The sequence below is a fragment of the Salvia miltiorrhiza genome, chromosome 6, assembly GCF_028751815.1.
Source record: "Salvia miltiorrhiza cultivar Shanhuang (shh) chromosome 6, IMPLAD_Smil_shh, whole genome shotgun sequence".
NCBI classification, from domain to species: Eukaryota; Viridiplantae; Streptophyta; class Magnoliopsida; order Lamiales; family Lamiaceae; genus Salvia; species Salvia miltiorrhiza.
This window is the reverse complement of record NC_080392.1, coordinates 45,379,597-45,405,752: the sequence shown is the minus strand read 5'-3', so window position 1 is coordinate 45,405,752 and position 26,156 is coordinate 45,379,597. Positions and strand designations below refer to the sequence as shown.

Sequence of the window (26,156 nt, the reverse complement as noted above, 5' to 3'; positions counted from 1 at the left end):
AGGTGAAGATTCTATTATTTATTCACATAATATTAATTTTTGAATACACATTAAAATAATTTGAACAAATAAAAAATTTGGATGAATTCATGAATTCGAGTATATAAAATAATTGTGAAAAAAAACCATAAATAACGTAAAATATGAAATACAGACTATGTTGAATTAACATTTAACTAATCTGAATAATTTCACATATTAAACTGAATAAACTTTCAAGTTGTGCGAATATGGAAAATACGAAAATGCTGAAGAAAATGTTTTTCTTCAATTGCTGACGATAATGGCGTGAGGCTGAGTTGAGGAAGAATTAATGTACCGTGTGATTTACTTTAATTTAATGTGTGAAAGAATTAAAGTTTGATGCGTGTATGTCCATAAATAATAAAATCATATCTACCTTAAATATAGGAATGGTTGTTAATGATAAAAAGTAAATTACATGTATGTCCTTGAATTTAATTATTATAACCGAAAATTAGGAAAAATCTGGTGCGTTAGATGGCATAAATCAAGGCTCAGGATTCATTCTTCATTCTCTCTACATTTAGCCTTCTTTTTTGATCCCTTCCCTATATATATATATATATATATATATATATATATATAATAATAATAATCATATATACTATTCATTCCCTTAGGTTGTATCGCACTCATTAAATCATGTTCATCATTTCATGCCTTTCAAGAGCAGAACAAAAACTTTAACAGTCCACAAAATATATAGTTTGGGCTTAATTTATTATACTATATATGCAGAAATATAGATTTTATATTCTCTCTTGCTCGAGTAGCGGTGTAAAAGTTTAGAATCTTAGTATTTAAAATTAATTTGAAAATGAATATGAAGAGGGGAAGACAAATAACTCAATGTAACAGTGGCACAATAAAGAAAAATCATTAATGAAAGTAACCCGTAAATATGGAATAATACGACATTAAATTTCCGGCCTAAGAGCACTCAAAATTTTATGGGCCATGCAAAGTGCCACCACATTTTCAAGATGATGGGAAAAAGATAAGTCAACAAAATTGTTCATTTCTTCTTTTTTCCAGTTGGGATTTAAAAAAAAAAAGAATACAAATGAAATTGGCATTAAATAAAAATATCGGCGGGATATTACAAGCACCACAAATAAAATTGGTTAGTCAAAAGGGGGTGTGTTAAATGTTAATGATTGAGATATGGCCATTATTCTCAAATATTCTTAGTATAGTGGAGCTGCCAGATGGTTGATGCAATGAAGAAATTCTTTCTTTTTCTTTCTTTTTTATTTATTTTTTACTTGATAGTATCTTTAAAGTCGTCTGGCCACAATGTTAGGTTGTCTATTGCTTTGTTATGATTTAACGCGTTCTATATTATTATTTTATTATTATTTTTTTCGCGAAAAAAAATAATGATGTAGAAAAATTCTTCAACGTCTAAAGGTTGAGTAAAATATACTTATTGCTTTTCCTATTTTGTAATCTAAAAGTAGAGATATGTAATACCGCTTCAACCTATATATTATGTATTTTGATAATGGAAAAACCTATAATATTCCAACGTATTGTGAAATTATATATATTATCATTATTATTAACAATTCTACCTAGCTACCACGTACACATTTCCGGTATTTTTGATAATTAAATTCAAACTATCGTGAAGTATTTTCCAACGATATTTTTAGATATCATCTATACATTACATTAGACAACGCGGATGGAATACCTTGTTTACATATAATGAAAAAAAATATGGATGATATACCAAACTCTAATTCAAACTCACGTTGCCATGCATGGAACACAGAAAATATAGCAGGATAAAAATAATACCTTTGTTACATATAATGAAAAACCTCAAATACTAACAACAAATGCCATAATTAACTTTCATAACTAGTATAAACGAATCCATAAATAGGATGTGATCAGTTACAGAAAATAAGATCAACAAATACACCCTTAATTATATTTGTTTTTTTTTTTAAAAAACCCCTTAATTAGATTGCTAGCAACGGGAAATTGAGTAATAATGGGATAATATTATCCCTCCTTGAAGTGAAAAGAAGGAATATTAAAAAATGGTGAATTTCTCTTTCGGCTGCGTTTACTTTGATGAATAAATTTATCCATGGAAAATTAAGGATAACAAAAAATTACGCCTTGAAATATCTCCCTTCTCGTCCAACATTTGACACAAAAGAGATGTTCATCATTTTTCCTTCCTTATTTTCACTTCAAGGATGGATAATATTATCCCTCCATTTTTGAGTGGATAATATTATCCATCATTAATGAAGTGAAAATAAGGAAGGAAAAATGGGGAACAACTCTTTTGTGTTAAATGTTGGAAAAGAAATGAGGCATTTCAAGGCATAAATTTTTTTATCTATCATTTTCCATGGATAAATTTATCCATTAAAGTAAACGCATTCTTCATACAAAATGAGGGAAAAGAAAGGAGTACATTACATTTAAAGGTATGCATAAATTTTTGTTATCCCTTTTTTTCTCATGATAAATTTATCCATCAAAGAGAACACAACCCAAATCTATCATACGTATGTATCCATTTTGCACCTAGCAAGAGCTAGCTCAAACATAATACTATTGTTTAACTAAATTAATATACACATGTATACAAAAAATTAAGTAGAAGATTGGGATAAATAAAGGGCATATACCCAAACACCAAAAATATATATGTTGGAGGGTAGGCAGTAGGCACATCTCCATTTCAGCTTTCGGCTAAACCATTTGCCCACTTTAATTTCGTGTAGGTGTTTGCTTCTTGTGGTCTCACTCTTCATTCTTATAATATCCTTCAATTTTCGAATCTTTCTTTGGCCGCTTCTATGCCTTATATATGTGGAATTCCGACATCCCTTTCAATCTTTTTTTCCCCCAACACTTATAGAGAATATTGACCCTAACAGCCAAGGATATATCAAAATCTCATATTATTGGTGTTGTGACGAAATAGGATTAAAGAGCACGAGTGAAGAACATATTTTATTATGCGGCTAGGGTTACAAACTTACAGATTACAGATCTCAAGTATATATAGTACTGAGATAAAACACTCAAATTGGGCCTAAAGCCCAAAACTACATACCGTTGGGCCGAATCGAGAAATTCAAGACATATCAACAGGTATGTTACTATGCCAACTTCTTTCGGCTGCCAAGTTTTGCAACAAATACTTATAGGTATTACTTAAGAGTGAAGATGACTAAAGCTTAACATAATACTGTTCGAATTTCATATATTTTTCAAAAATCAGAAAGTTAATACTCCCTCCGTCCCACGAATCTTGACACATTTGGTTTCGGCACAGCCGCACGAGAATTAAGGAGTTGTAGATTAGTGTTTTAAGAGCATCCGCAGCGCTGGTGTCGAAGGAGGCGTCGATCCGGGTCGCCAAGGTGGTAGTCGCGCTGAAGATGCGGCGTGGTTCGAAGCAATGGCGAAGCTAAGACTCGGGGCGAAGGGCGATTTTGTGGGGAGCGTGTATATCACGCTCTGAAATTAAAAAAGAGAGAGAGAGAGAGAGAGAGTTGCAGGAGGAAAGAAGAAGAAGAGAAAAGGAGGCGGTGGGAGACAGTTGCGATTTTGAGTTTGATTCAATTTTTTTATTTTGATTTTTTATTTTTTAAAATTTTAAAATTCTAATTTTTTTATCATAATTTTTATTTTTTTATTGCATTTTAATTATGTCTTTAATTTTATTTTAATTATTGTGATGTTGAATTTTAAAAATAAAAATATAGAAATGTGAATTTTGTGGAAATGGAAATCTAAGACCCCCTCTAAGACACAATGCATTGGAGAGGGGTGTGTCTTAGGTGGGACCCACTCCTAAGACACCCCTCTAAGACACAAGCATTGGAGTTGCTCTAAGTGTGTATGTAATAAAGTATAAAAATGATAAATTAGGAGAGAGAATGTGATAAAGTAGGAGAGAGAAGGTAATAAAGTGATAAAGTAGAAGAGAGAAGATAATAATTGTTACTCTCTCCGTCCCATTAAAGTTGGCCACATTCGTTTCGGCACGGAGATTAAGAAATTGAGTGTTATATGTTTTAATAGAGTGTGGCCTACAATTGTTGACCAAATTAGTGAGTAATTGTTGACTTAATTAAAGTAATTTTGGCACTTTTAGAAAGTGGCCTACAATTGTTGACCAAATTAATGAGTAATTGTTGACTTAATTAAAGTGAACTTTTGCCATTTTTAGAAAGTGGCCAACTTTAGTGGGACACCCAAAATAGAAATGTGGCCAACTTTAATGGGACGGAGGGAGTACTATATTTAGAAACGTGTCAAGATTCGTGGGATGACCCAAAAAGGAATAGGTGTCAAGATTCGTGGGACGGAGGGAGTACTAAAAGTCAAATATTATTATTAATGTACCATCTTATTTGTAACTATATATAAATTTATGGTGTAGCCGTTGAGCAGGAATTCACATTCTATTCACGAGTTTATCTTTTACTTCTTCAACAATTATAACCATTTTGTGCAGGAATTCAAAATTGACAAATTCAAGAATATATATTGATGAGGAGTAAATTATGCATGGAAGATTCCAGCGTTGACCTTGGAGCGGAAAGGATAAGTCAATCCGAGGGTTCCGCGAGAAGACCATAAAGTGAGGCTTGTGAAAACGTGACCATGATAATTCTACGCTAGCATGAGTATAGCGCTGTGAGATGGGATGGGCTGAAACCAAATTGGGCTGTAGAGTAATGTCGATTGTGAGGACGAAGAGCGTAAGGGCAGGGCTGTATCCGAGCATATTATATATTATATACGATTTATTCGGAATTTACTACTATTAATTTTCATGCAACTCCACTTTATCTGGCGGGACGAGCTCAACCTCCACCTCGGTGCCCACTTCCTTCAGTGGAACAAGCTCAGTCCCAGGCCCACCCACAGCCCCATTTTTACCTTTTGGAGCTTCGCAGCCTCATCCACAACAGCTCCACCCTCTCGTGGGATAACCTCTGGTGCAGGGCGGACCACCTCAGCTTTTCGTGCATAGCTGGATGATGACATTGTGCCTACAGTGGGACAGAGTGAGACAACGTTATACCATACACGACTTATGGCCGAAGATTTCGAAGTCGATGAAACAACAGATCCGGCAGAATGGATTGCGCACATATAACACGCATCACCTCACTAGCCAACTACGTCAAGATATGCACACTTTTTGGCCGAATTTGATGCCATGTCCGAATAGTGTGAGCAGCGTTAAGCACGACGAGATGTTTTGGCAGCACCAGTGGAACAAACACGGCGCCTACTCTGGATACACCCCCGAGGCCTATTTTAGTTTAGCTATTAGGCACTATACGGCATTGGGGTTAAATCAGCATGCCTGTAGTTTTAGATCTGGTTCATATAGAGATGTACGTACTGTACAGAGGACAGTGCAGCAGTGGACAGTCAACATGCAGGTTGCCATTACGACCAAGATTGATCAGATATCTCCTTTCTATCCTTACTGCATGCATGAGATCCGGATTCCAGTTTCATCACTTCATATTTGTACTCCCGAAAAACTAGCGTATAAGAAAAGAAGGTTTCATTGAAGAACATTGGAGTGTTTGTCTGCCTTTGCACTTCAGGTTTCGATCTTCTATTTATTCTTTAGTTTTAGGATGTTGGTGAGTTGATGCTTCACCATATATGTTGTTGGATCAATTTTACGGGGACGTTGGTCCTCGCCGTATAATGTTTTCTGTCCAATGGCCTATGTCGGTTGAAGCGGCGGATATATTCCCTCAAAAATCCTCGATGATAGGGAAATGACCAGGCTCTTGATCTTCCATAATCCAAAACTATTTCTCCCGATGAATTTGTCAACCTTTACGTTGAAAGCAGACATTCTTGATTGACTCTAAAAAACCCTAAGAGAGCTAAAAAAAAGATACTCTGATCGAAACGACCAGGCTCTTGATACTAGTTTGTTATGACATAATAGAATTAAAGAGCACAATCAAACAGAAAACGTAAACAATACAAAGATTTACGTGGTTCACCAATTTGGCTACATCCACGGGCAAAGAGGAGAACAGATTTTATTATGCGGCCAAATTGGGCCTAAAGCCCAAAACTGCATACTGTTTGGCCGAAGCGGGAAATTGAAGACATATAAACAGGTGCGTTACTATGCCAACTTCTTTCGGCTGCCAAGTTATGCAATAAATACTATTAGGTATTACTTAAGAGTGAAGATGACTAAAGCTTGAATAGCATAATATTGTTCGAATTTCAAAAATCAGAAAGTTAATACTAAAAGTCAAATAACATTATTAGTGTACCATCTTATTTGTAAATATATATGAATTTATAGTGTATCCGTGGTAAAAGAATTCTCATTCTATTCACGAGTTTATCTTTTACTTTTTCAATAATTATAACCATGTTGTGCAGGAATTCAAAATTGACAAATTCAAGGACATGTTGTTGGATCAATTTTACGGGGACGTTGGTCCTCGCCGCATAATGTTTTCCGTCCAATGGCCTATGTATGTTGAAGTGGCACATATATCTAGCATGGAGGAGGAGAAGAGAGAGATGTTCTATATGCACGGCCCATGGCCGATGCTTCCCTCAAAAATTCCTCGACGGTAGGGAAATGACCAGGCTCTTGATCTGCCATAATCCAAAACTCCCGGTGAATTTGTCAACCTGTACGTTGAAAGCAGACATTCTTGATCGACTCCAAAAAATCCTAACAACGAAGAAAAAAAATACCCTGATCGAAATGACCAGGCTCTTGATACCAATTTGTTATGACATAATAGAATTAAAGAGCACAATCAAACAGAAAACGTAAACAATACAAAGATTTACGTGGTTCACCAATATGTTTACATCCACGGGCAGAGAGGAGAACATATTTTATTATGCGGCCAAATTGGGCCTAAAGCCCAAAACTGCATACCATTGGGCCGAAGCGGGAAATTCAAGACATATCAACATGTGCGTTACTATGCCAGCTTCTTTCTGCTGCCAAATTTTGCAACAAATACTAGTAGGTATTACTTAAGAGTGAAGATGACTAAAGCTTGAATAGCATAATACTGTTCGAATTTCAGATATGTTTTAATAATCATAAAGTTAATACTAAAAGTCAAATATTATTATTAGTGTACCATCTTATTTGTAAATATATATGAATTTATAGTGTACACGTTGTGCAGGAATTCACATTCTATTCATGAGTTTATCTTTTACTTTTTCAATAATTATAACCATGTTGTGCATGAATTCAAAATTGACTAATTCAAGGACATGTTGTTGGATCAATTTTACGGGACATTGGTCCTCGCCGTATAATGTTTTTCGTCCAATGGCCTATGTCGGTTGAAGTGGCAGATATATCTAGCATGGAGGAGGAGAAGAGAGATGTTCTATGTGCGCGGTCCATGGCCGATGCTTCCCTAAAAAATCCTCGACGATAGGGAAATAACCAGGCTTTTGATCTGCTATAATCCAAAACTATTTCTCCGGGTGAATTTGTCAACCTTTACGTTGAAAGCAGACATTCTTGATCGACTCCAGAAAACCCTAACAGCGCAGAAAAAAATACCCTAATCGAAACGATCAGGCTCTTGATACTAGTTGACGTAATAGGATTAAATAGCACAATCAAACAGAAAATGTAAACAATACAAAGAAGCGGGAAATTCAAGACATATCAACAGGTGCATTATTATGCCAGCTTCTTTCAGCTGCCAAGTTTTGCAACAAATACTAGTATGTATTACTTAAGAGTGAAGATGACTAAAGCTTGAATAGCATAATACTGTTCGAATTTCAGATATTTTTCAAAAATAAGAAAGTTAATACTAAAAGTCAAATATTATTATTAGTGTACCATCTTATTTGTAACTATATATGAATTTATAGTGTACCCGTTGTGCAGGAATTCACATTCTATTCACGGGTTTATCTTTTACTTCTTCAATAATTATAACCTTGTTGTGCAGGAATTCAAAAATTGACAAATTCAAGGACACGTTGTTGGATCAATTTTACGGGGACGTTGGTCCTCGCCGTATAATGTTTCTCGTCAAGACATAACAACAATTGGCCATGCCAATGTCCGACCACAATGTTTGTGACACGATCAACAATTAATTCGTTTACATATCCGCAATATTGCAAGCACTTGATTGTTTATTTCAGCGTAAAAATAATATTTTGATTGTTGGTTTATGTCGAAAATGCTTATTAATGGTGGTAAACCCATAGTTAATTATGGTCGATTTGTTGGAAATTACAAGACTTAATTGTAGATTTGGAACTACGTCTCGAACACATAAATTTAATGTATTTGGCCTAATCTACCGAACAATATGATTTGCTATGTTTTTGGGTACACCATGATGCGTCGTGTTTGTTAAACAATATTATAATTGCACTTAAACTCTTTTTTATCTTTTGCTTGAATTAGAGTCCTCATACTCTAATTCTTTAATTATGTTACAAGATTTTTGATGGTATCATCTAAAATAGCGATCCAAGTTTTCACTTTCATTTCAAAGTTTATCCTGCATAGGAGTCAATTAAGAAGACGTTTGGTTTGGTGGATATGATACATTAGATTGATAAGATTGGAGTAGTGGTTAAATAATTCACACAATTTTGGGGTGATAAATGATCATTCATTTGGATTATAAGATGCGGGCTAAGTTATGAATCACGGGCTCAATCATGCAAATCGAACACTTAATTGAAGTGAATTATTTTATAAAGGGTTAAGGTGCAGATAGGCCCCTTAAGTGGAGGCCCTTATAGCGTTTTGCTCCCCTTACTCACTGTGTGTGCAACTAAACCCCTAAAGTTCAAAAAATCGCACAAATTGGCCCCTCTGACCTGACGCAGTTAGTCAACGTTAGTAATTTTTTTTATTATTATTTTATTTCGAATTGTGGGGCCTTGTTGATGTCCCCTCCTTCTTTCTCCTCACACACCCGCTGCATCTCTCTCTCTCTCTCGCACAACACTTTTCTCACTCTCACCAAACCGTCAGCGGCGGCGCCTCGCTTCGGGCGGCGAGCGCCACCACTTCTCCTTCGACCTCCGGCGAACAACGGCCCTCCCTCTCGTCTTGACTTAGCAGTCGACGGCAGCAACAACAAAATCCGGCCACCACCGCCTCATCCCTCATCTCCCTCTCGGGTCGCTTCTCAGACCGGATACCCCAACAACCCTTCTCCTCGTCGCTTCCTCGATCCCCCCCTTGGCGACGGCGAAGCACCGCTGCCTCCCTCGGTCTCTCTCTCTCACCTCTTACAGCACAGATCCCCCCCATTTCTTTGAACGGCGACTACAGCAGCGACAAGTCGCCGCCGTGCCCTTCCTCCCTCCGCTCTCTCAAAGACCAAAACTCCCCAGTCGTTGGGCGAAGATTTAGAGGGTGGTGTACTCCTTTCTTCACATTTTACTGTTGTTCTGTTGCTTGGCGGTGGTGGAGATTTTTGTGGTGGTTGAGGTGAGGGAAAACGGTAATGGTGGAAAACAGTGGTGGTGGTGGTGGTGAGGGAAACGAGTGGGGCGTCGGGGTGTACCCCCTCCTTCATATTTTCACCGCGAACATGATCAACTACGGGACGCAGAAGCTCCAGCCGTTGGGGTGGCGCCTGTCGTTGGGGCTGGCGGCAGCGCCGGCCATTCTGATGACGATCGGAGTCGGAGACCCCCAACAGCTTAATCGAAAGAGGATTGGAGAAGAAAGGGATAAAAGTGCTGGAGAAAATCAGAGGGGGATACGAATTGTAATAAAAAATTGAAGAAAAATATAAGTGGGCCCCACAATTTGAATTAAAATAAAAAATAAAAAAAAGTTACTAACGTTGACTAACGGCGTCAGGTCAGAGGGGCCAATTTGTGCGATTTTTTGAACTTTAGGGGTTTAGTTGCACACACAGTGAGTAAGGGGAGCAAAACGCTATAAGGGCCTCCACTTAAGGGGTCTATCTGCACCTTAACCCTTTTATAAATCATATCTTATCACTCAAACCAAACACTTTGTAGGTGTCTTGTTGAATGGGTTGAACCCTGTTCACTGGTCAACATTAAAGTTGCAATCATATTTCAAATGAAAATCTGCAAGTATTGAGTAGTAGACAGCTCTTCTAAAGTTGGCCATACTTAATAATCCAACAATAGGCTACAAACCAATCTTCTGCCGAGACTTGTTCTTACCAAGTAACATCTGGTTTGCACGCTCTTCCTCCTCTTCGAGTCTTCTCCTTCGAGCAGCCTCTTCTTTTTGTCTTTGGATCAATTCCAACTCTCGTAGTCTTTCCTCCTCTTTCCTCTGCTGTTCCAAAGCTTCTCTCCTCTGAGATTCTTCTACCCTCCGTTGATTCTCTTCGAGCATCTTATCGAGCTCTTCTCTCTCCCTGCGAGCTTGTTCCTATTGGCATGACCATCAAGATTTAGATTAGTATGCAGAACATGGGAGAAGCCCAAATTCACATATCAGATTGCAGGAAGATCAGAGGTAGCAACATTTTGGATGCCTTATAAATCACAGGTAACACCAGAAAGGAGAGATAATAAAAGTATCTGAATATAGTCTGATTGAAATGGGACATAACCAACACATTTTCTACTTAAACGTTCTAGATTGAAAGAGAGGTAGACAGTGAAAAAAAATAAGGTTGTCCTCTGTTTCTTCTAGCTAATTTGTTAACTTTAGACAATTAAAGAAATGACATGAAACTAAGGATACCAAGAAGAATGGGTTGATTTCCCTCAAAAAAAAAAAAAAGAAGAAGAATGGGTTGATAAGACGGCGTCACAAATTCAAAAAGTACCAGTTAAATCACTTCAAAGGAGAGCAATGCGGTTTGTATGAAAGCGAAGGATTGGCATCTCAAGGACTTACTTCTTTTGCCCTTGCTTCAGCAAGGGCAGCTTCCTTTTCTCTTTGAAGTTGAGCTTCAACATCATCAAACAGTTTCTTCCGGGCTTCTTCTATTTGTCTTTCAATTTCTAACCTGACTTCTTCGGAACCCAATTTCTCCTCGACTCTATTCCGGATTTCCTCCTCCAACCTCCTTGCAGTCTCTTCCTCTAATTGTTTGAGCTCTTCCTCCTGCTGCAATCTAGAAGAGCACTTAATCGATCAAGTTACAAAGTGGAAGCTCTTAAGCAGCAAAGTAGGTTTTGGTGGCACAGTGAAAAATATGCAAGGTTCTGGTAGGTTTAAGTGATTATGATTATTTTCTCTTTTAAAATAGAGTGGTAAACATTTAGAAACCAGTAAAGGAAAGTATTGCCGAGCAAATAAGAACTTTTGTGAACTCTGAGTCACTTAACAACAAAAATAATATAGATCGGCCCCTAAACTGAATTTTATCTTCATGGATTATTGTAAAGTGAATCTCAAGAACATTCACATGAAACCATTTTAACCCTCTAGAGCAACAGAAAGAATCCAAATATATATGTATATATATATGTATATTGCTATGCATTTCATCAACAAAACAAGAAAAAATGTGAGCAATTATTTTTCCTACCAAAAGGCGCAGGAGATAACTTGTTAATTACCTTTTCCTTTCTTCTTGTTCTTCTTCCTTTTCCAATTTTTCAGTAGCAAGCTTGCGCTCAGTCAACGTTGAACTGGGACTACGAGATTTAGGTGAAGGAGACAAAGAAGAACTTTGGCTTCTACGTCTCCTATGACGTCTTGGCGTCGGGGATCGACTCTTGCGATGCCTCGAAGCTGGAGAACGACTTCTTCGTCGTCGCGGTGTGCCAGAATGACTTCTTCGCCTGCCATACCATACACATAGTAATCATAGAAGCCTACTTACATTGTCTACTTGAGCATACAAACCAATTTGAAAACTAGTGCAGGCCAATGAAATTTGAAAATCAATTTTGTTCCTATTATCTTTTCCACATCCTAAATAATTCGGAGTTGCTAAATTGAGCTTGGAGCAGGGATGCTATCATCCATATTTGTAAGCACATTACAACCTGATGCACTAAAATATTCAGTTTCCCCAAAATTACAGCTCTCCCAATTTAGAGACAGAACATCATCACATAAAAGGAGATACAACTTTCCTATCCTAACCATGTTCACCCCAAACAAATCCATCTCCAAACTGTTGAATACCTAACAGTTTATCTTTCATAATCACTATAACCAAAACAGATGAAATTACGACCGAATTTATGCAATTCGGTCCAGGAAATGGTGATAGGTCAGATCAAGAGATGGTGACAGTACTCTACACAATCAAAAAGGATTCAAATGGTAGCCAGCTATATACAATACGATAACAGAGTAAAATTCGAAACAAATAACAGTAGGAAAAAAGAGTAAAGCAGTAGCAACAATTGGAGGAGGAGAGGAATGGTAAAGCGACCTGCTGTAAGGGGAACGCGCACGGTCCCGGCGAGTGGAGTGGCGGTGAGTGACCGCCGGCGAGCGAGACCGGGAGTATCGCCGCCGCGAATACGACGGCGACCTCGATATACTCCGCGGCATGCGTAATTTTCAAATTTATCCCCCAATTTATTTTTCTAAAGCTTTGCAGTATGTGTTGGCGAAGGAGACGCAGAGACCTAAAGTCAAGTAGCAACTTCGAGCTGTTGTGACGACATCTCATAAAAGATATCGCGTGACGCTCACGCACCCCGGGATGACTAGGTGTATAAATTGCACAATTGTTGGCGGGAATTTAGATACACGTTTCCCTCCCAAAAACCTCCTCTTCCGCCACCACCATGAGCGCCACCGGCAACACTAGGAAGCGGGGGCCGCCGCCGCCATCAGCAACTCCATCTCCTCAACTGAAGCACCGGGCAATAGTGGAGGATGAGGAGTTGGACGAGGACGTATTCCTCGAGGAAACCCTACTACAGTACGAGGAGGAGGACTCGCAGCGCCGTGCGCTCGCCGACCGTCTCGTCAAGTGGAAGCGTCCGCTGCTTTCCCACGCCTACCAGTCTCAGTCTCAAAACATCGGTAATTGCTCAAATTCATACTCGAAGACTTCGTTCCGGTGCTCCTGTTGTACTACATTCCCCAGATGCTGCACTTGACCTCAGTTTCGTTTTTTCGATTGGCTTCTTGTCCATCGTGCTTCATTAAAGGCTATAAATTTGGATATCATGGTTCGTTTAGGTCTCAGGATTGCGTTACAGAATAAGTTTGCATTTTTTTTCTTCTGCCCAAATTTGTTAGTTATTCATTGTTACTGAAAATTGTAGTGAATAGTGGGAACCAGTAGCTTTGTTATGTTATGGTTGTTATATCACGGTACCTGATCAATGGATCTATAACTACAGATTTTTTCTTGGGGGGGGATTATGGATTATTTATTCTTTTCTTTCTGTAATTGAGTTTGGATTTTGCCACTAATAATCCTCCCCCCACCCCGTCGATTTTCTAATTTGTAGTTTTTCAACAATTGGAGATCGATTATATTATTGGAGATAGCAACAGGGAACTGTTGCCAAGTTCTACTGGCCCGGCTGCAATTATAAGGATTTTTGGGGTAACCAAAGAAGGTAACCTCTTTTACCTATGTTTCCTGGACTCCCACGTATCTAATATTTTCAAGAATCTGGAATTTCCGAATTGAGTGAAATCATGGCAGATCATTAGGATATGTATGATTGGACACAGACACACACAAACACACACACACACACACAATGCTTATGACTTGGTACATATGTTAAAGACTTTTTTGGAGGTTCAAAGCATGAAATCATAGTTGCTGTTTCAAATATTGCATTAGAAAAAGGGAGGTAACATTGCACTGATCAGTTTTGTACTTTGATTCTTGATCAAAGCCAAAGAATCTAAGACCTTAGACTTGGTATTAATGTTGTTTACTAATTTAGCTGTGAAAAGATCAAAGTCAATGCTTTCTCTTAGTCATCATAGAATTTGTGTTTTACATAGAAATACATACCTACGGCATTCGCAACTTTGTATAGCTCTTTCCCAATGATTATGACCTGTTGATTTCTTAGAAATTTGATTGAGAAATAGAAAATTTTATGTATGGTTATAGATTTTTGAAAAGAATCTTTAGTATCATATTTTAACTTATTACTGAGTATTCCTTCCTGACCAGGGCATAGTGTGTGCTGTAATGTACATGGATTCGAACCATACTTTTATATCAGCTGCCCACCAGGAATGGGTCCTGATGATATCTCCCGTTTCCATCAAGTCCTTGAGGTAGTCTTTTATAAGTTTCTTTATGCTTGTGTCTGCCATGAGTCACATGGAACTGCTGTTTCATCTAACCTATTGCATACATCGTTTTTGCTTTTGGTCATCACACATAGATTTATTGGTTGCTATAGGGTAGGATGAGAGAAGCAAACCGAAATAGTAAGGTTCCAAAGTTTGTTCGTCGCATTGAACTTGTACAGAGGCGAAGCATCATGTACTATCAACAGCAGAATGCTCACCCATTTCTTAAAATTGTAGTGGCACTGCCAACAATGGTCGCTAGCTGCCGTGGTATGACTGAACTTTTTATGCTTTGCAAGTATAATTTGATAAGCCTGTGACATATTACGACATTGTAGTCAAATACTGTGAAAGGGCATGTAATGCATGAATGATAGTTAAGTGGGAAGATATGTATTTAAGAAGTAGATGATATTGACATTGCTGATATCATATTTCTGATATTTTACATGATAACAATATTTGATTTTCAAGATTTTTTATCATCTACAGTGGTAATTTGGCAGGTATCCTTGATAGAGGAGTACAAATTGATGGGTTGGGAATGAAGAGTTTCATGACATACGAGAGTAATGTGCTTTTTGCTCTCCGATTCATGATTGACTGCAATATAGTTGGGGGAAATTGGATAGAAGTTCCTCATGGAAAATATAAGAAGGCAGGAAAAAACTTCTCCTATTGTCAACTAGAGTTTGATTGCCTGTATCCTCAAACAAGGAATAGTGAAAATTGTCATGTGTAATCTTGCTCAACAGGCTTAATCTTGTTCAAATGTTTTTTCCCTTAACAAATGCTGTTAGTTTTTCGGACTTGATCAGTCATACTCCTGAAGGGGAATTCTCAAAGATGGCTCCATTTCGCATACTAAGTTTTGATATTGAGTGCGCTGGAAGGAAAGGGCACTTTCCTGAGCCCACTCATGATCCTGTTATTCAGGTTTATGATGACTCTGTATTTATATACACAACCAGAGTATGCTGCTTTTCTCCAATCCCTTCTCTGATGCTTGCCTTTTCTTTTCTTTGGTTATTTCTAGGTAGCCAATCTAGTAACCTTGCAAGGAGAAGACCAGCCATTTGTTCGCAATGTGATGACCCTTAAGTCTTGCTCACCTATTGTTGGAGTTGATGTTATGTCATTTGACACAGAAAAAGAGCTTCTTTTAGCTTGGAGGGTAATGTTTTTTGATAAATCTGACAACAGTAGTATTGACAGAGAGTACCCTTCTTTTTAATATTATTATTATTATTTGCATTATACTTAAATTATCAGAACTGTTCAGAAAGCACTGGCACTGACTTCTTGGATAGCATGAAAACTTTCATTTTGCTTTTGATTTCACATGTTTGATGACTCTTCTGCTTGATGATACATTGGAGCTGGTCTATTTTTGATTTCTATACTTCCAGAGGACCAAGGAAACATACACACTCACAAACATACCAAAAAAACCTAATCATCATTTAATTACCCCCCATGCCAATATATCACCACCAACCACCATGCAAACACCATTTGTTATATTCCAGTAAGCTGAGACTAGGATATGAGATCCTCATCTGTTGCAAACATTTAGAAAATAAAAGAGAAAAGAAGATCTCAAGACGAGTAGTTAAGATGGGAGATCTTTGTAACTGGTTTTTTTTTTCCTTATATTCACTGGAATTTTATTGAAGATGTCCATAGGGATTTTAAGTTTAGTTTTGTCTTCTAATTGCAGGACTTCCTTCGTGAAGTGGACCCAGATATTATAATTGGTTATAACATATGCAAATTTGATATGCCATACCTCATTCAGGTAGGAGAATTTTCATTGTTTTGCCAGTTGATAGTAATTCATTCCAATGAATAGGGAATATCTTTGACTTGCTGATTCAGGTCAAGACTGAAAAGGAATTAATTTTGTTAAAGAAATGTATATTTACTGCCTTATTTGTTATATATCTGGACAGAGAGCTGAAGTGTTGGGGATAGCTGAATTTCCAATACTTGGACGTATCCGGAACAGCAGAGTCCGTATCAAAGATACAACCTTTTCATCAAGGTCATGAACTAGTTTCTCCTTGCTCCCGTTATACTTACATAGACCTCTTAGTTTATTCTGTAGTAGGAACATGTTCCATCTTTTGTTACCTTGCAATCTTTAGATGAGGACTAGCATGATAGGAATCTGATCTTTAAGAGAATGTTTTGAATAAAAAAAAACAGCCATATTAGTTTGTAACTTAATACTAAGTTATCTAACTTATCAAAGCTTCTTGGGGTGCAGACAGTATGGGACCAGGGAAAGTAAAGAAGTTACAATTGAGGGGAGAGTTCAATTTGATCTGTTACAGGTTTTTTGTCTTTTAACTTTTTCTCTTGGCACATGAAGTTTTGTCATATGATATTCAATTTATTTTAGAATGACTAATCATTTTGTTGAAGTCTTACTATCACACCCATGGACATTTTTATGTAACCTTCCATGATCTGATTCTTTTCTACGCAGGTCATGCAAAGAGATTACAAGTTAAGCTCTTATTCGCTAAATTCTGTATCTGCACACTTTCTTAATGAGCAGGTGATTTTATTTTAGATAATCTTCAATTTATTTGTTACCTTTTCACTTATAAAATGTTCTAACTTCACCATGTCCTTAGTAACATTTTATATTCCCATACATTCAAGTATTTCAGATAGTTTTTATTATTATTTGTGTTATTCTTTTGGTATTTGATTTTCTCAACAGCAGTATGAAATTTTGCTCGTCTGTGATAGGATTTAATAGAAATATTGTATGATTATTTTGGGGCTTCTGCGAAACTAACATGATCAGTTATTGAGTAGATTATAATTGGGCTTCTGCGGCTTTCACAGGACTTGACATGGGGATGGATTTTCATCTGGACTTGAATTACTTGGACTCTCTGCAATTATTTTGGCTTAACCTTAGACATCAGTTTCACAAATTACCTTTGGTTCCCTGCTGTCAAGAATTATATTAGTGGTTTCTCCTTTCCTTTTGTCATTGAGGTGTAAAACTGTCCAAATAGTTTAGAAGCATGTGCAACATTTTACCATCTGACAGGATCCATATAGTTAACTAGACAATTATCAAGGCAATAATGACCAAAAACAAAATTTCTTCCTTAGATTCTTATAAAAAGAGAAAGCTATATCTTCAAGGGGCACTTTGTGCTTTTACTTTTAGAAAATTGCTTCTTTAGATTCTTATTCTGGAGTAACCAAAAACAAAAACAGATAAGTTGCAAAGTTGAACAAAGATATGTGATCTGTCTTGGTTCTGTCGCATGAGCCTGCAGTCATTCTAGAGTATCCAAAATTGATGTACCATTAGGTGCATAACTTTCTTGATTTTATGTTGTACTTGAATTAATGAATAATAATTCAAAAAATTATTTACTGAAGTCTTTAATTCTCCATTTCTGCAAAAATAATTGCTTGTTTTTACATTGGAATTTCAGTCACATTCACATTTTAAGGTTGCCTTGTATCTTTGTTGTTCTTTTTCTGACTTATTCGATGTAGTCGAGGTTTTTATCCTTTGATCTTTTCTTATGATACACGTGCAGAAAGAAGATGTTCATCACTCAATTATATCTGACCTTCAGAATGGAAATTCAGAAACGAGGAGGCGCCTTGCCGTGTATTGTTTAAAGGTATATTTCTAGGCTCAGTTATATTCAGGTAAGTTCTTTATGTGATATCATATAATGGATTCTCAGGCTTTTCTTTGTCTTTTGTGGATTTATGCTTACTTTTATCAAAGTCATGCATGGGGAATTTTTTGATAAATGTGTGGTGGTGAGATTTGAATACTGGATCTTTCATCTAGCTGGTTTCGATACCATCTTAAATGACCATTTCATCTAAAAAAACAGCTAGGAGAGTGGATATCATCTTAAGATTTAATCTTATATTTTCAACAATGGGGCCCATCCTGCAGAAATTCTCACTTCTTCTTTCCTCTTTCCTATAGAATTACTGAATCTTCTGGCAAAAGCATCTTTTATGTTTTTGAGTCCGCTAACTGTGCTTTAGCGTTTAATCGACTATTGGATCTCGAAAGGTTCCTCATATCAATCAATTATGAGTTTCATTACCTGTACTATTGCTCAAAGGATCATTTTTTTGTAGGATGCTTACCTTCCACAACGTCTTTTGGATAAGTTGATGTTCATATATAACTATGTCGAGATGGCTCGAGTTACAGGTGTTCCCATCTCGTTTCTACTTTCCAGAGGGCAGAGCATTAAGGTATTGTGACAAATCTGCAGCTTTCATCTTTGACTGATAGTTGGTGGATTGTGAACTGCAGATCTAATTTTAAGCTTTAATTTCAGGTGCTTTCTCAGCTTCTACGGAAAGCAAAACAAAAGAATATGGTTATTCCAAATGTGAAACAGGCTGGATCTGGATCTGAACAGGGAACATATGAGGGTGCAACTGTAAGTGCAGTTTTTATCATCTATATACATGCAGTTTATCAATTCACTAGGATTTGCATGCAACAAGTTGTTCTTCTGTGACCAACATGTTGATGTAAACTTTAAACTAGTGAACTTTGACACTGGACTTATAATGTATTCCAGGAACTTATACATATTGTCAATGCTACTTTTAAGTATTTTGATCATGCAAAGGAATGTTATCATCGGGTTTTTTTTTTTTTGGCTTTGAATATTTTGGGTCATTCCAGAGTTGGCTGCAGCTTTTGGTATCTTCCGAGAAAGTTCATGATTATGTGTTGTCACTTGTCAGGAGTGATGTGTGCTCTTACGCATACACTCTCACTATCCCTCTTCCTCCATCTCACTCTTTAATGGAATTAAAGATTTAAACATGGGATGGAGTGTAGTTCAGCTTTCTTTGCATTTTATAGTGTTATCATATAAAAATAGGAGATGTAGTTGATGGATGGAATTTGATACCTTTATGTGCTTCTGCACATGTTTTCTGGCTATATATAAAACCAGTAGCTTTTGTTTTTTCTTCTATGTATCGATTCATTATTTATTTTTTACTTTTTTATGTAAAGGGCTTTGTGCAATATGCAGAGGAAATAAAATATTTTCTTACAAGAAAAGGATTTTGTGTGCAGGTTCTGGAAGCCAGAGCAGGATTCTACGAGAAGCCTATTGCAACACTTGATTTTGCATCTTTGTATCCGTCAATTATGATGGCATACAACTTGTGTTACTGTACTCTGGTAAAAGCGCTCTTATCCTCAATTTTGAGTCTGCATTGTTGATGATTGATGAATGAAATCAGATCAATCTCAAGGTGCTAATCCAGTATGTTTATGATGTCCTAATGACTTTTAATAGGTAACTCCAGAAGAGGCCAAGAAACTTAATCTTCCATCAGAGTGCATCAATAAAACACCATCTGGTGAAACATTTGTCAAATCAAATTTACAGAAGGTGTAATTTATGCACGTGTACACTTTCCTTATTTATCATCAGCATGATGTAAAACAAATTGGAGTTTTGGTAATGTGCAAATTTCATCTTCACCTCTCCCTCAATTAACAAGTTTTACTTCAGGGAATCCTACCAGAAATTCTTGAAGAACTTTTGACTGCTCGTAAAAGGGCCAAGGCAGATTTGAAGGTACTTAAGTAATTTATGAATTTTTGGCTGTCTTGTGCATTTTCTTCTTTCAAGTGTCAATTTAGATTCACTACAGTTGCATTTTTCTAGTCATATTGAGTTATAAATATATTCATATTTAGCTATGCAACACGTATAGCTCTTCCAGATAAATATAATTTCATAATGGAAATTTCTCCTCAAGTTTTTTAGGGACTTTGCTTGGGTTGTATAATTCATTGTTTTTTCCCCATCTAATTGTTGCAAGCCTACAATTTATAAATGGGTCATCTTGATAGATATAAAGATAAGAGATGCTAATTAAAGTGTAATTAACAAAGGTTCATGAAAGTAATGGACTATTTTGGGGCCAACTAAAAAAAAGGACTATTTTTGTGACAGTTACCCTGCTTCCTGGACCCTAAATGGGTGTGGTAATTTATGTTTCTGAAAACAACTATAGCAAATTTATTTTCTGGTAAACTTGTCCAGAGGCATCAATGAGTAGCTAACTACAAATGAGAAAAAAAGTCTGAAACTTGTATCCAATCTAGGGATTTTGAGAGAACGCCTTTAGGACCAATAGTTAACGATGTCTCTGATGGGCGGTTTTGCTAGAATCAGATAGATTAATGTCTGAAAGAGGTTGTCAATAAGTTCTCCAAAATTGACTATTTGTCCCTCTGTTAGAGGTCAGTAAATTATCTCTTGAAATGTAATTATTGTTCATAATAAAGAATCTCTCTCTTTTTCTCTGGAAGATACCTCAGTTAGATCATTGTATTGATCATCTGAATTACTATGCTGGGAATGGAAACTTCTGCAGGTTTATGGTCTACTTAGTTTATATATGGGTTAATTTTGGGAAATAACATAATGTTTACCCTAATTGGCAGTTTCGACACGATTTTGAAAGTGTTGCAATTACAAACTGCCTTCTCCAATTACAACTTCCCCAAATTTTTTTATATATATTTTTTTTATCAAAGCTTGTCCAATATTTACCACTAAAATGATGCCGTTTACCAACGAAATGCTGTAATATATTGCTGATAAAAGTGAGGATGTTAAAAAACTAAAAAGTGGTGTTGTAATTGCAATATTTTGAAAGTAGTGTAAAAGTGCAAATTCAGGTAAAAGCTGTGTTAATTTCTGGCAAATAACTCTTTATATTTATAAATGTACTTTGAGTGTAATCACGTCATGCCCTAATACTTTATGATTTACGAAATCTTGATAAAAAGTTGATGGAAGCGGAATTCTTCTGATGATGAACAAACTGTATGATTTGTTTTTTTTTAGGAAGCTAAGGATCCTCTCGTGAAAGCTGTGCTAGATGGTCGGCAACTGGCTTTAAAGGTAACTGTTTCAATTTGATCCCTTTCATGTGTTATGTTTTACATATTACTATGCTACTGCACATGCCTAGAGGTTTTTGGAGTTGAAGTGATTAGCCATTCATTTCTTTCCAGATAAGTGCGAATTCTGTGTATGGTTTTACTGGAGCAACAATTGGTCAACTACCTTGTTTAGAGATATCCTCCAGTGTTACCAGCTATGGTAATAAATTCTGAAGCACTGAATGCATAAATGCAAGACTTGGACTTTGTTCTCTAAAACATTACAGTTGATACATTTCTTGAAATGTCATTTGTTCTCATGGTTTTTTATAATCTTTAAGGTCGACAAATGATTGAACACACAAAGAAACTTGTGGAAGAAAAGTTCACTGTGCTTGGGGGCTACGAGCATAATGCTGAGGTATATTCATGATCCTTCTGGCGATTAGCTTTCTTCGTTAGCATGATAAACAGAATTTTGGTTGATCTGGTTTTGGCTTATTAAATAGATTAAAATTTTCTACACTAGAGTTGGTACAGTGAATATGTAGTTGTACAATTACATCTAAACTTGGAAATCTCATTATGGGAATGTATCTTACTTGACTTATAAATCGGGGAGCTGATTAGCTTGTTGCTAATTTCTTCTGCTGTTTAGTTATGCTGGGAGCTGAGTGAGAGGATATTAAAATGTTCTATGGCAAATACCAACTTCTAACTTGTATGGGGCGTAGACATGATACAGAAGAGGCTAATTTATGTTGTAGGTGAACCCTTTTACTGTTTGATGCATATACTCCCAAAGGAACCACATATTATCTCCCTCTTGTCTTCATTTTTATAAATATATCTTCAGTTTCTGCACAAAAAATGTTATGTAGATGAATTACTAATGTCTTCAGTAATTGTCTAATTGAAGAGGACATGGGCTTCTTGGTCATTTACGTCACTAGTTGACTTTGGACATCATACTCTGTTCCTTAATTCTACATCATGTACTCGTAATCTATAGTTCTCTTTCTATGTCATGGTCAGTTTTTGATAAATAATGAAATCTTAATGTCACAGGTCATATATGGAGATACTGATTCAGTTATGGTGCAATTTGGTGTGCCCTCAGTTGAAGCAGCTATGGACTTGGGCAGGGAAGCTGCTGATTATATTAGTGGCACTTTCATTAAGGTACGTTACTCTTATTTTGCTGCTTTGTCAGGTTTTCATTCGTCACCTTGTCTTAGCACGTGTAAAAAATACTCTGAATCGTGTGCTTTACTTCTGTCAGGTGTTCTCAATGTTCTAATTCTCAGTGATATTAAGTTTTGTTTTGTGATTCTTTCCATTGAACTTCCATAGTTTCTCTGCTTATAAATTAATAGATATGCAGTCCTGTAATGTTCAATGCCTCAAACAACTTTCTGGATCGGGACTTGGTCTGATCAAACTTTACTGTTTAAGGCTCTGTAGTAATGCACCTTGCACTGATGAGCAGATCAGGTCAAGCAGCTTGTATTGCATCTATCTGTGTCCAGTTCGCTGGTTTTTTTAGTTTCTCGCATCTGAAAATTGTTTCTAAACTTATCAATGTTTTTACTTGATTGATTTATTAGGTGCAACTTTTGTGAACGCTATGTTCTTGTTATTGTTTCTATATTTCTTCCTTTTTCTCTTGCCTCATTACTTTCCTTGTTATTATCATGGTGTCCTTTATTTGTTTGCAGCCCATAAAGCTAGAATTTGAGAAGGTTTACTACCCATATTTATTGATTAGTAAGAAGAGATATGCTGGCCTTTATTGGACAAACCCAAATAAATTCGACAAGATGGATACAAAAGGTGAGACGTGCTGCCTGCTAATTTTACTTTATCTGAATATTTGTTGTTTCCCTGGGTTTGATTATTTTCTGTCATTGCTATTCCCATCTTACGATATTATCTTTTTAACTGACTCCTTTTTCCTGTTCACAGGGATTGAAACTGTACGAAGGGACAATTGTTTGCTAGTCAAGAACCTAGTGAGTGAATGCCTCAATAAAATATTGATAGACAGAGATATTCCTGGTGCAGTTCAGTTTGTCAAGAACACTATCTCAGATCTTCTTATGAATCGTATGGATTTATCCCTTTTAGTTATCACCAAGGTAAGAAATTAATTTTACCTGGAGATGTTTTGGGCTTTTTATCAGTGCTTAATGTTGCAGACCTGTTAAATTAAAAAAAAATGTTGGAGGCCTGTTTGATTTTTCCATTTTGACAATGATTCTGCTTCCACTACGATTTCCTTTTCAATAGGGTCTGACAAAAACAGGGGATGACTATGAAGTTAAAGCAGCGCATGTTGAACTTGCAGAACGGATGCGCAAGGTGATAACATTTCATCAGTTTAATGTCCTTTCGCTATACAGTTACCAATAAAAGCCAAATTTGTTCTTTTGGACCAAGAAAATAAAATGTTCATGTACTTTTGGACCAAGAAAATAGTGTTGGTTAAAAATTGGAATTTGGTTATAGTTTGTGTATTTATAAACAGTTAACCCTTATTTTCATTAGATTGTTATTGACAAGATTTTTTGTCATTTCCATAAGAATTCTTAAAAATATATCTGTTTTGTTTACATTATCACAAATAGAGAGATGCTGCTACTGCTCCAAATGTTGGGGATCGAGTTCCTTATGTCATTATCAAAGCAGCCAAAGGTGCTAAGGTAAGCTTATTGTTGGTATTTGTCTAGTAACCTCATAAAACTTAATAAGAAAACCTGACATGATATTTGAACAGGCTTATGAAAAGTCGGAGGATCCCATCTATGTTTTAGAAAACAACATTCCGATAGACCCACATTACTACCTTGAAAATCAAATTAGCAAGGTTTGTAAATCAATTTATTGTTTTTTCAGGCTGCTGATACCTATGAATCCTGTTAACATTTAACAATTTTCTTATGCAGCCATTACTGAGGATCTTTGAACCCATATTGAAGAATGCTAGTAGCGAGCTTCTTCACGGAAGTCATACACGATCTATTTCCATTTCTACCCCTTCCAACAGCGGCATTATGAAATTTGCTAAAAAGCAACTAACTTGCATTGGGTGCAAGGCTTTAATTAGGTACTACTCATATGTTACTTTCTTCTCTATTACTTTTCTAGATCATATCGACGTTGGTTTGCTTAGATAAGCTTGCTAGATAGTATTTAGATGCCTGGGATAGATATGCCTTAGCTTTAGTTATTATTCAAAAGCAAGAAATGACAACTAAGCTGTTTAATGTTTGAGACATCAAAAATTTTGGCTATCGCAACTTCATATTTTAAAGATGTAACAGTAACAAATTTGGTAAGTTTCTTTAAAACAGGAAACCCAGAAAAACAAATTTGATCATTGGCCTTTTACAAACAAGAGTTGGTAATTTGCAGACACAGAATAATGTCTCACAGAATCATAAACATTTATGGCACTTATATACGGGAGTCTTTCCTGGAGTTCAAGTTATTTTGCCCAACAGAGGCATTATAAGCACATTGGAGGTTCGTTATTGAACTAAAAAAAATAGCAGTCATACTAAGTGAATAGGTTGGGGTTGTGCCACGTTCATTGGCAAATTGTAATTTCACTTTTAAGTTGTAACCTAAGGAGTTGAAGTTGTTTCGGGTTCTTGTTCTTTTGGTAACTTGTAATTTTTAGTGATGTATACTGGGAAAGGAGTGTACAAATAATAACGGTCTTTCATCTTGCTATTAAGTTACATGTCATAGGCATGTTAAATCAACTTGGTACAATCTATTTTCTGTCAATCTTACTGCTTAAATAGACATCCTCAACACCAAACTATCTCCCAAAGGCTCTTCTTTAACGAAAAAAGAAATGAAAAATTTAGAGAAAATAGCAAGGATAATGTTACATTACTAACTATTGTATCATATCACCAGATTATTATTAACCAATTTCAAAAATGATGCAGTAATTCTGATCAAACTCTATGCCCGCACTGCAAAGGAAGAGAAGCTGAACTTTATTGCAAGTCTGTGGCTAATGGTATGCAAAGCATTGTTTTGTACAATTTATGTCTTCCTCTCATATAGTGGCCATGCAGAAATTCTCTTACAACTCAAGACTACATAATGAAAACACATTCTATATATGTTTTTTTTTCAGTGGCCGACTTAGAGGAACTTTTTGGAAAACTCTGGACACAATGCCAGGAATGCCAAGGCTCTCTTCATCAGGATGTGCTCTGTACTAGGTTAGATACGAGACCTGCTCTTATGTCCTTGTCACCTGATTGGTTGGATGTTATTCTATATAAATTTTAATGAACTTGTTTGAAATGTTATCCCGTCAATTCATAAATAATACTGGAATTCCTGTTCTGATGGTTGTGTTGGAGACACGTTACTTACAGATTTTCAATTGTTCTGTATTCATCAAATCCTGCAATATTGGTTCTTTGGTTTCTAATAAGTGCATATTTGATCAGTCGAGATTGCCCAATATTTTACCGGAGAAAGAAGGCTCAGAAGGACATGGCAGAAGCCAAGCGACAATTAGACAGGTGGACATTCTGATCATCGTAGAAGATTCTACATTGTGAAGATGCTAAATGACCATCAAAATTCTGGGGTGGATTCAATCGTGGCTATGAAGTTATTTGCATATTCTGCACCAGGTTAGTCTTGACTGGTTGGAAAGCTGGTGAAATTTCATTTGTATGCTTTGGTGCGTAGGCATCTTTGTCGGTGGAAATAGGTTGATCGATGAGATTAAGCTAAAGTATACAATGAGGTTTCGGTGCTGAGCATTGGCAGATTTTTGGTGTGACCAACTTTGCTCATCTCCATTTTTTGGCTCTGCGTCGAGAACAGCTAGGATATGTAGTGACGCCCTTGCTTGCTTTAACCATTTTTGTACATAAAGATGATTTTAAACTATGAGGAAATGTTTGGTTTGAATGATAGGCATGATTGATATTCAAC

At 36.4% G+C, this 26,156-nt stretch overlaps 2 protein-coding genes across 2 annotated transcripts; one reads left to right on the top strand and one right to left on the bottom strand.

Moving 5' to 3' along the window:
- Window positions 1-10,007: 10,007 nt before the first annotated feature.
- LOC130989999 (uncharacterized protein At1g10890) lies at window positions 10,008-12,661 on the bottom strand. The gene is made up of 4 exons (XM_057914181.1): window positions 12,405-12,661; window positions 11,578-11,802; window positions 10,910-11,129; window positions 10,008-10,435 (listed from the first exon to the last, which is right to left on the bottom strand). The coding sequence occupies exons 1-4, from the start codon at window positions 12,524-12,526 to the stop codon at window positions 10,187-10,189; spliced, it is 816 nt and encodes a 271-aa protein (XP_057770164.1). The 5' UTR covers window positions 12,527-12,661; the 3' UTR covers window positions 10,008-10,186.
- Window positions 12,662-12,765: 104 nt separating this feature from the next.
- On the top strand, window positions 12,766-26,155 carry LOC130989997 (DNA polymerase delta catalytic subunit). Its single transcript, XM_057914179.1, has 30 exons — window positions 12,766-13,006; window positions 13,441-13,551; window positions 14,127-14,233; window positions 14,362-14,521; window positions 14,758-14,953; window positions 15,052-15,187; window positions 15,288-15,425; window positions 15,972-16,049; window positions 16,204-16,295; window positions 16,521-16,587; window positions 16,743-16,814; window positions 17,827-17,913; window positions 18,392-18,511; window positions 18,598-18,702; window positions 19,356-19,463; window positions 19,582-19,677; window positions 19,801-19,866; window positions 21,148-21,204; window positions 21,318-21,405; window positions 21,527-21,606; window positions 22,254-22,367; window positions 22,904-23,018; window positions 23,151-23,323; window positions 23,475-23,546; window positions 23,813-23,887; window positions 23,962-24,051; window positions 24,131-24,291; window positions 25,145-25,218; window positions 25,339-25,426; window positions 25,661-26,155. Exons 1-30 carry the CDS (start codon window positions 12,766-12,768, stop codon window positions 25,746-25,748), a joined length of 3,255 nt encoding a protein of 1,084 aa, XP_057770162.1. The 3' UTR covers window positions 25,749-26,155.
- The last annotated feature ends 1 nt before the right edge of the window (window position 26,156 follows it).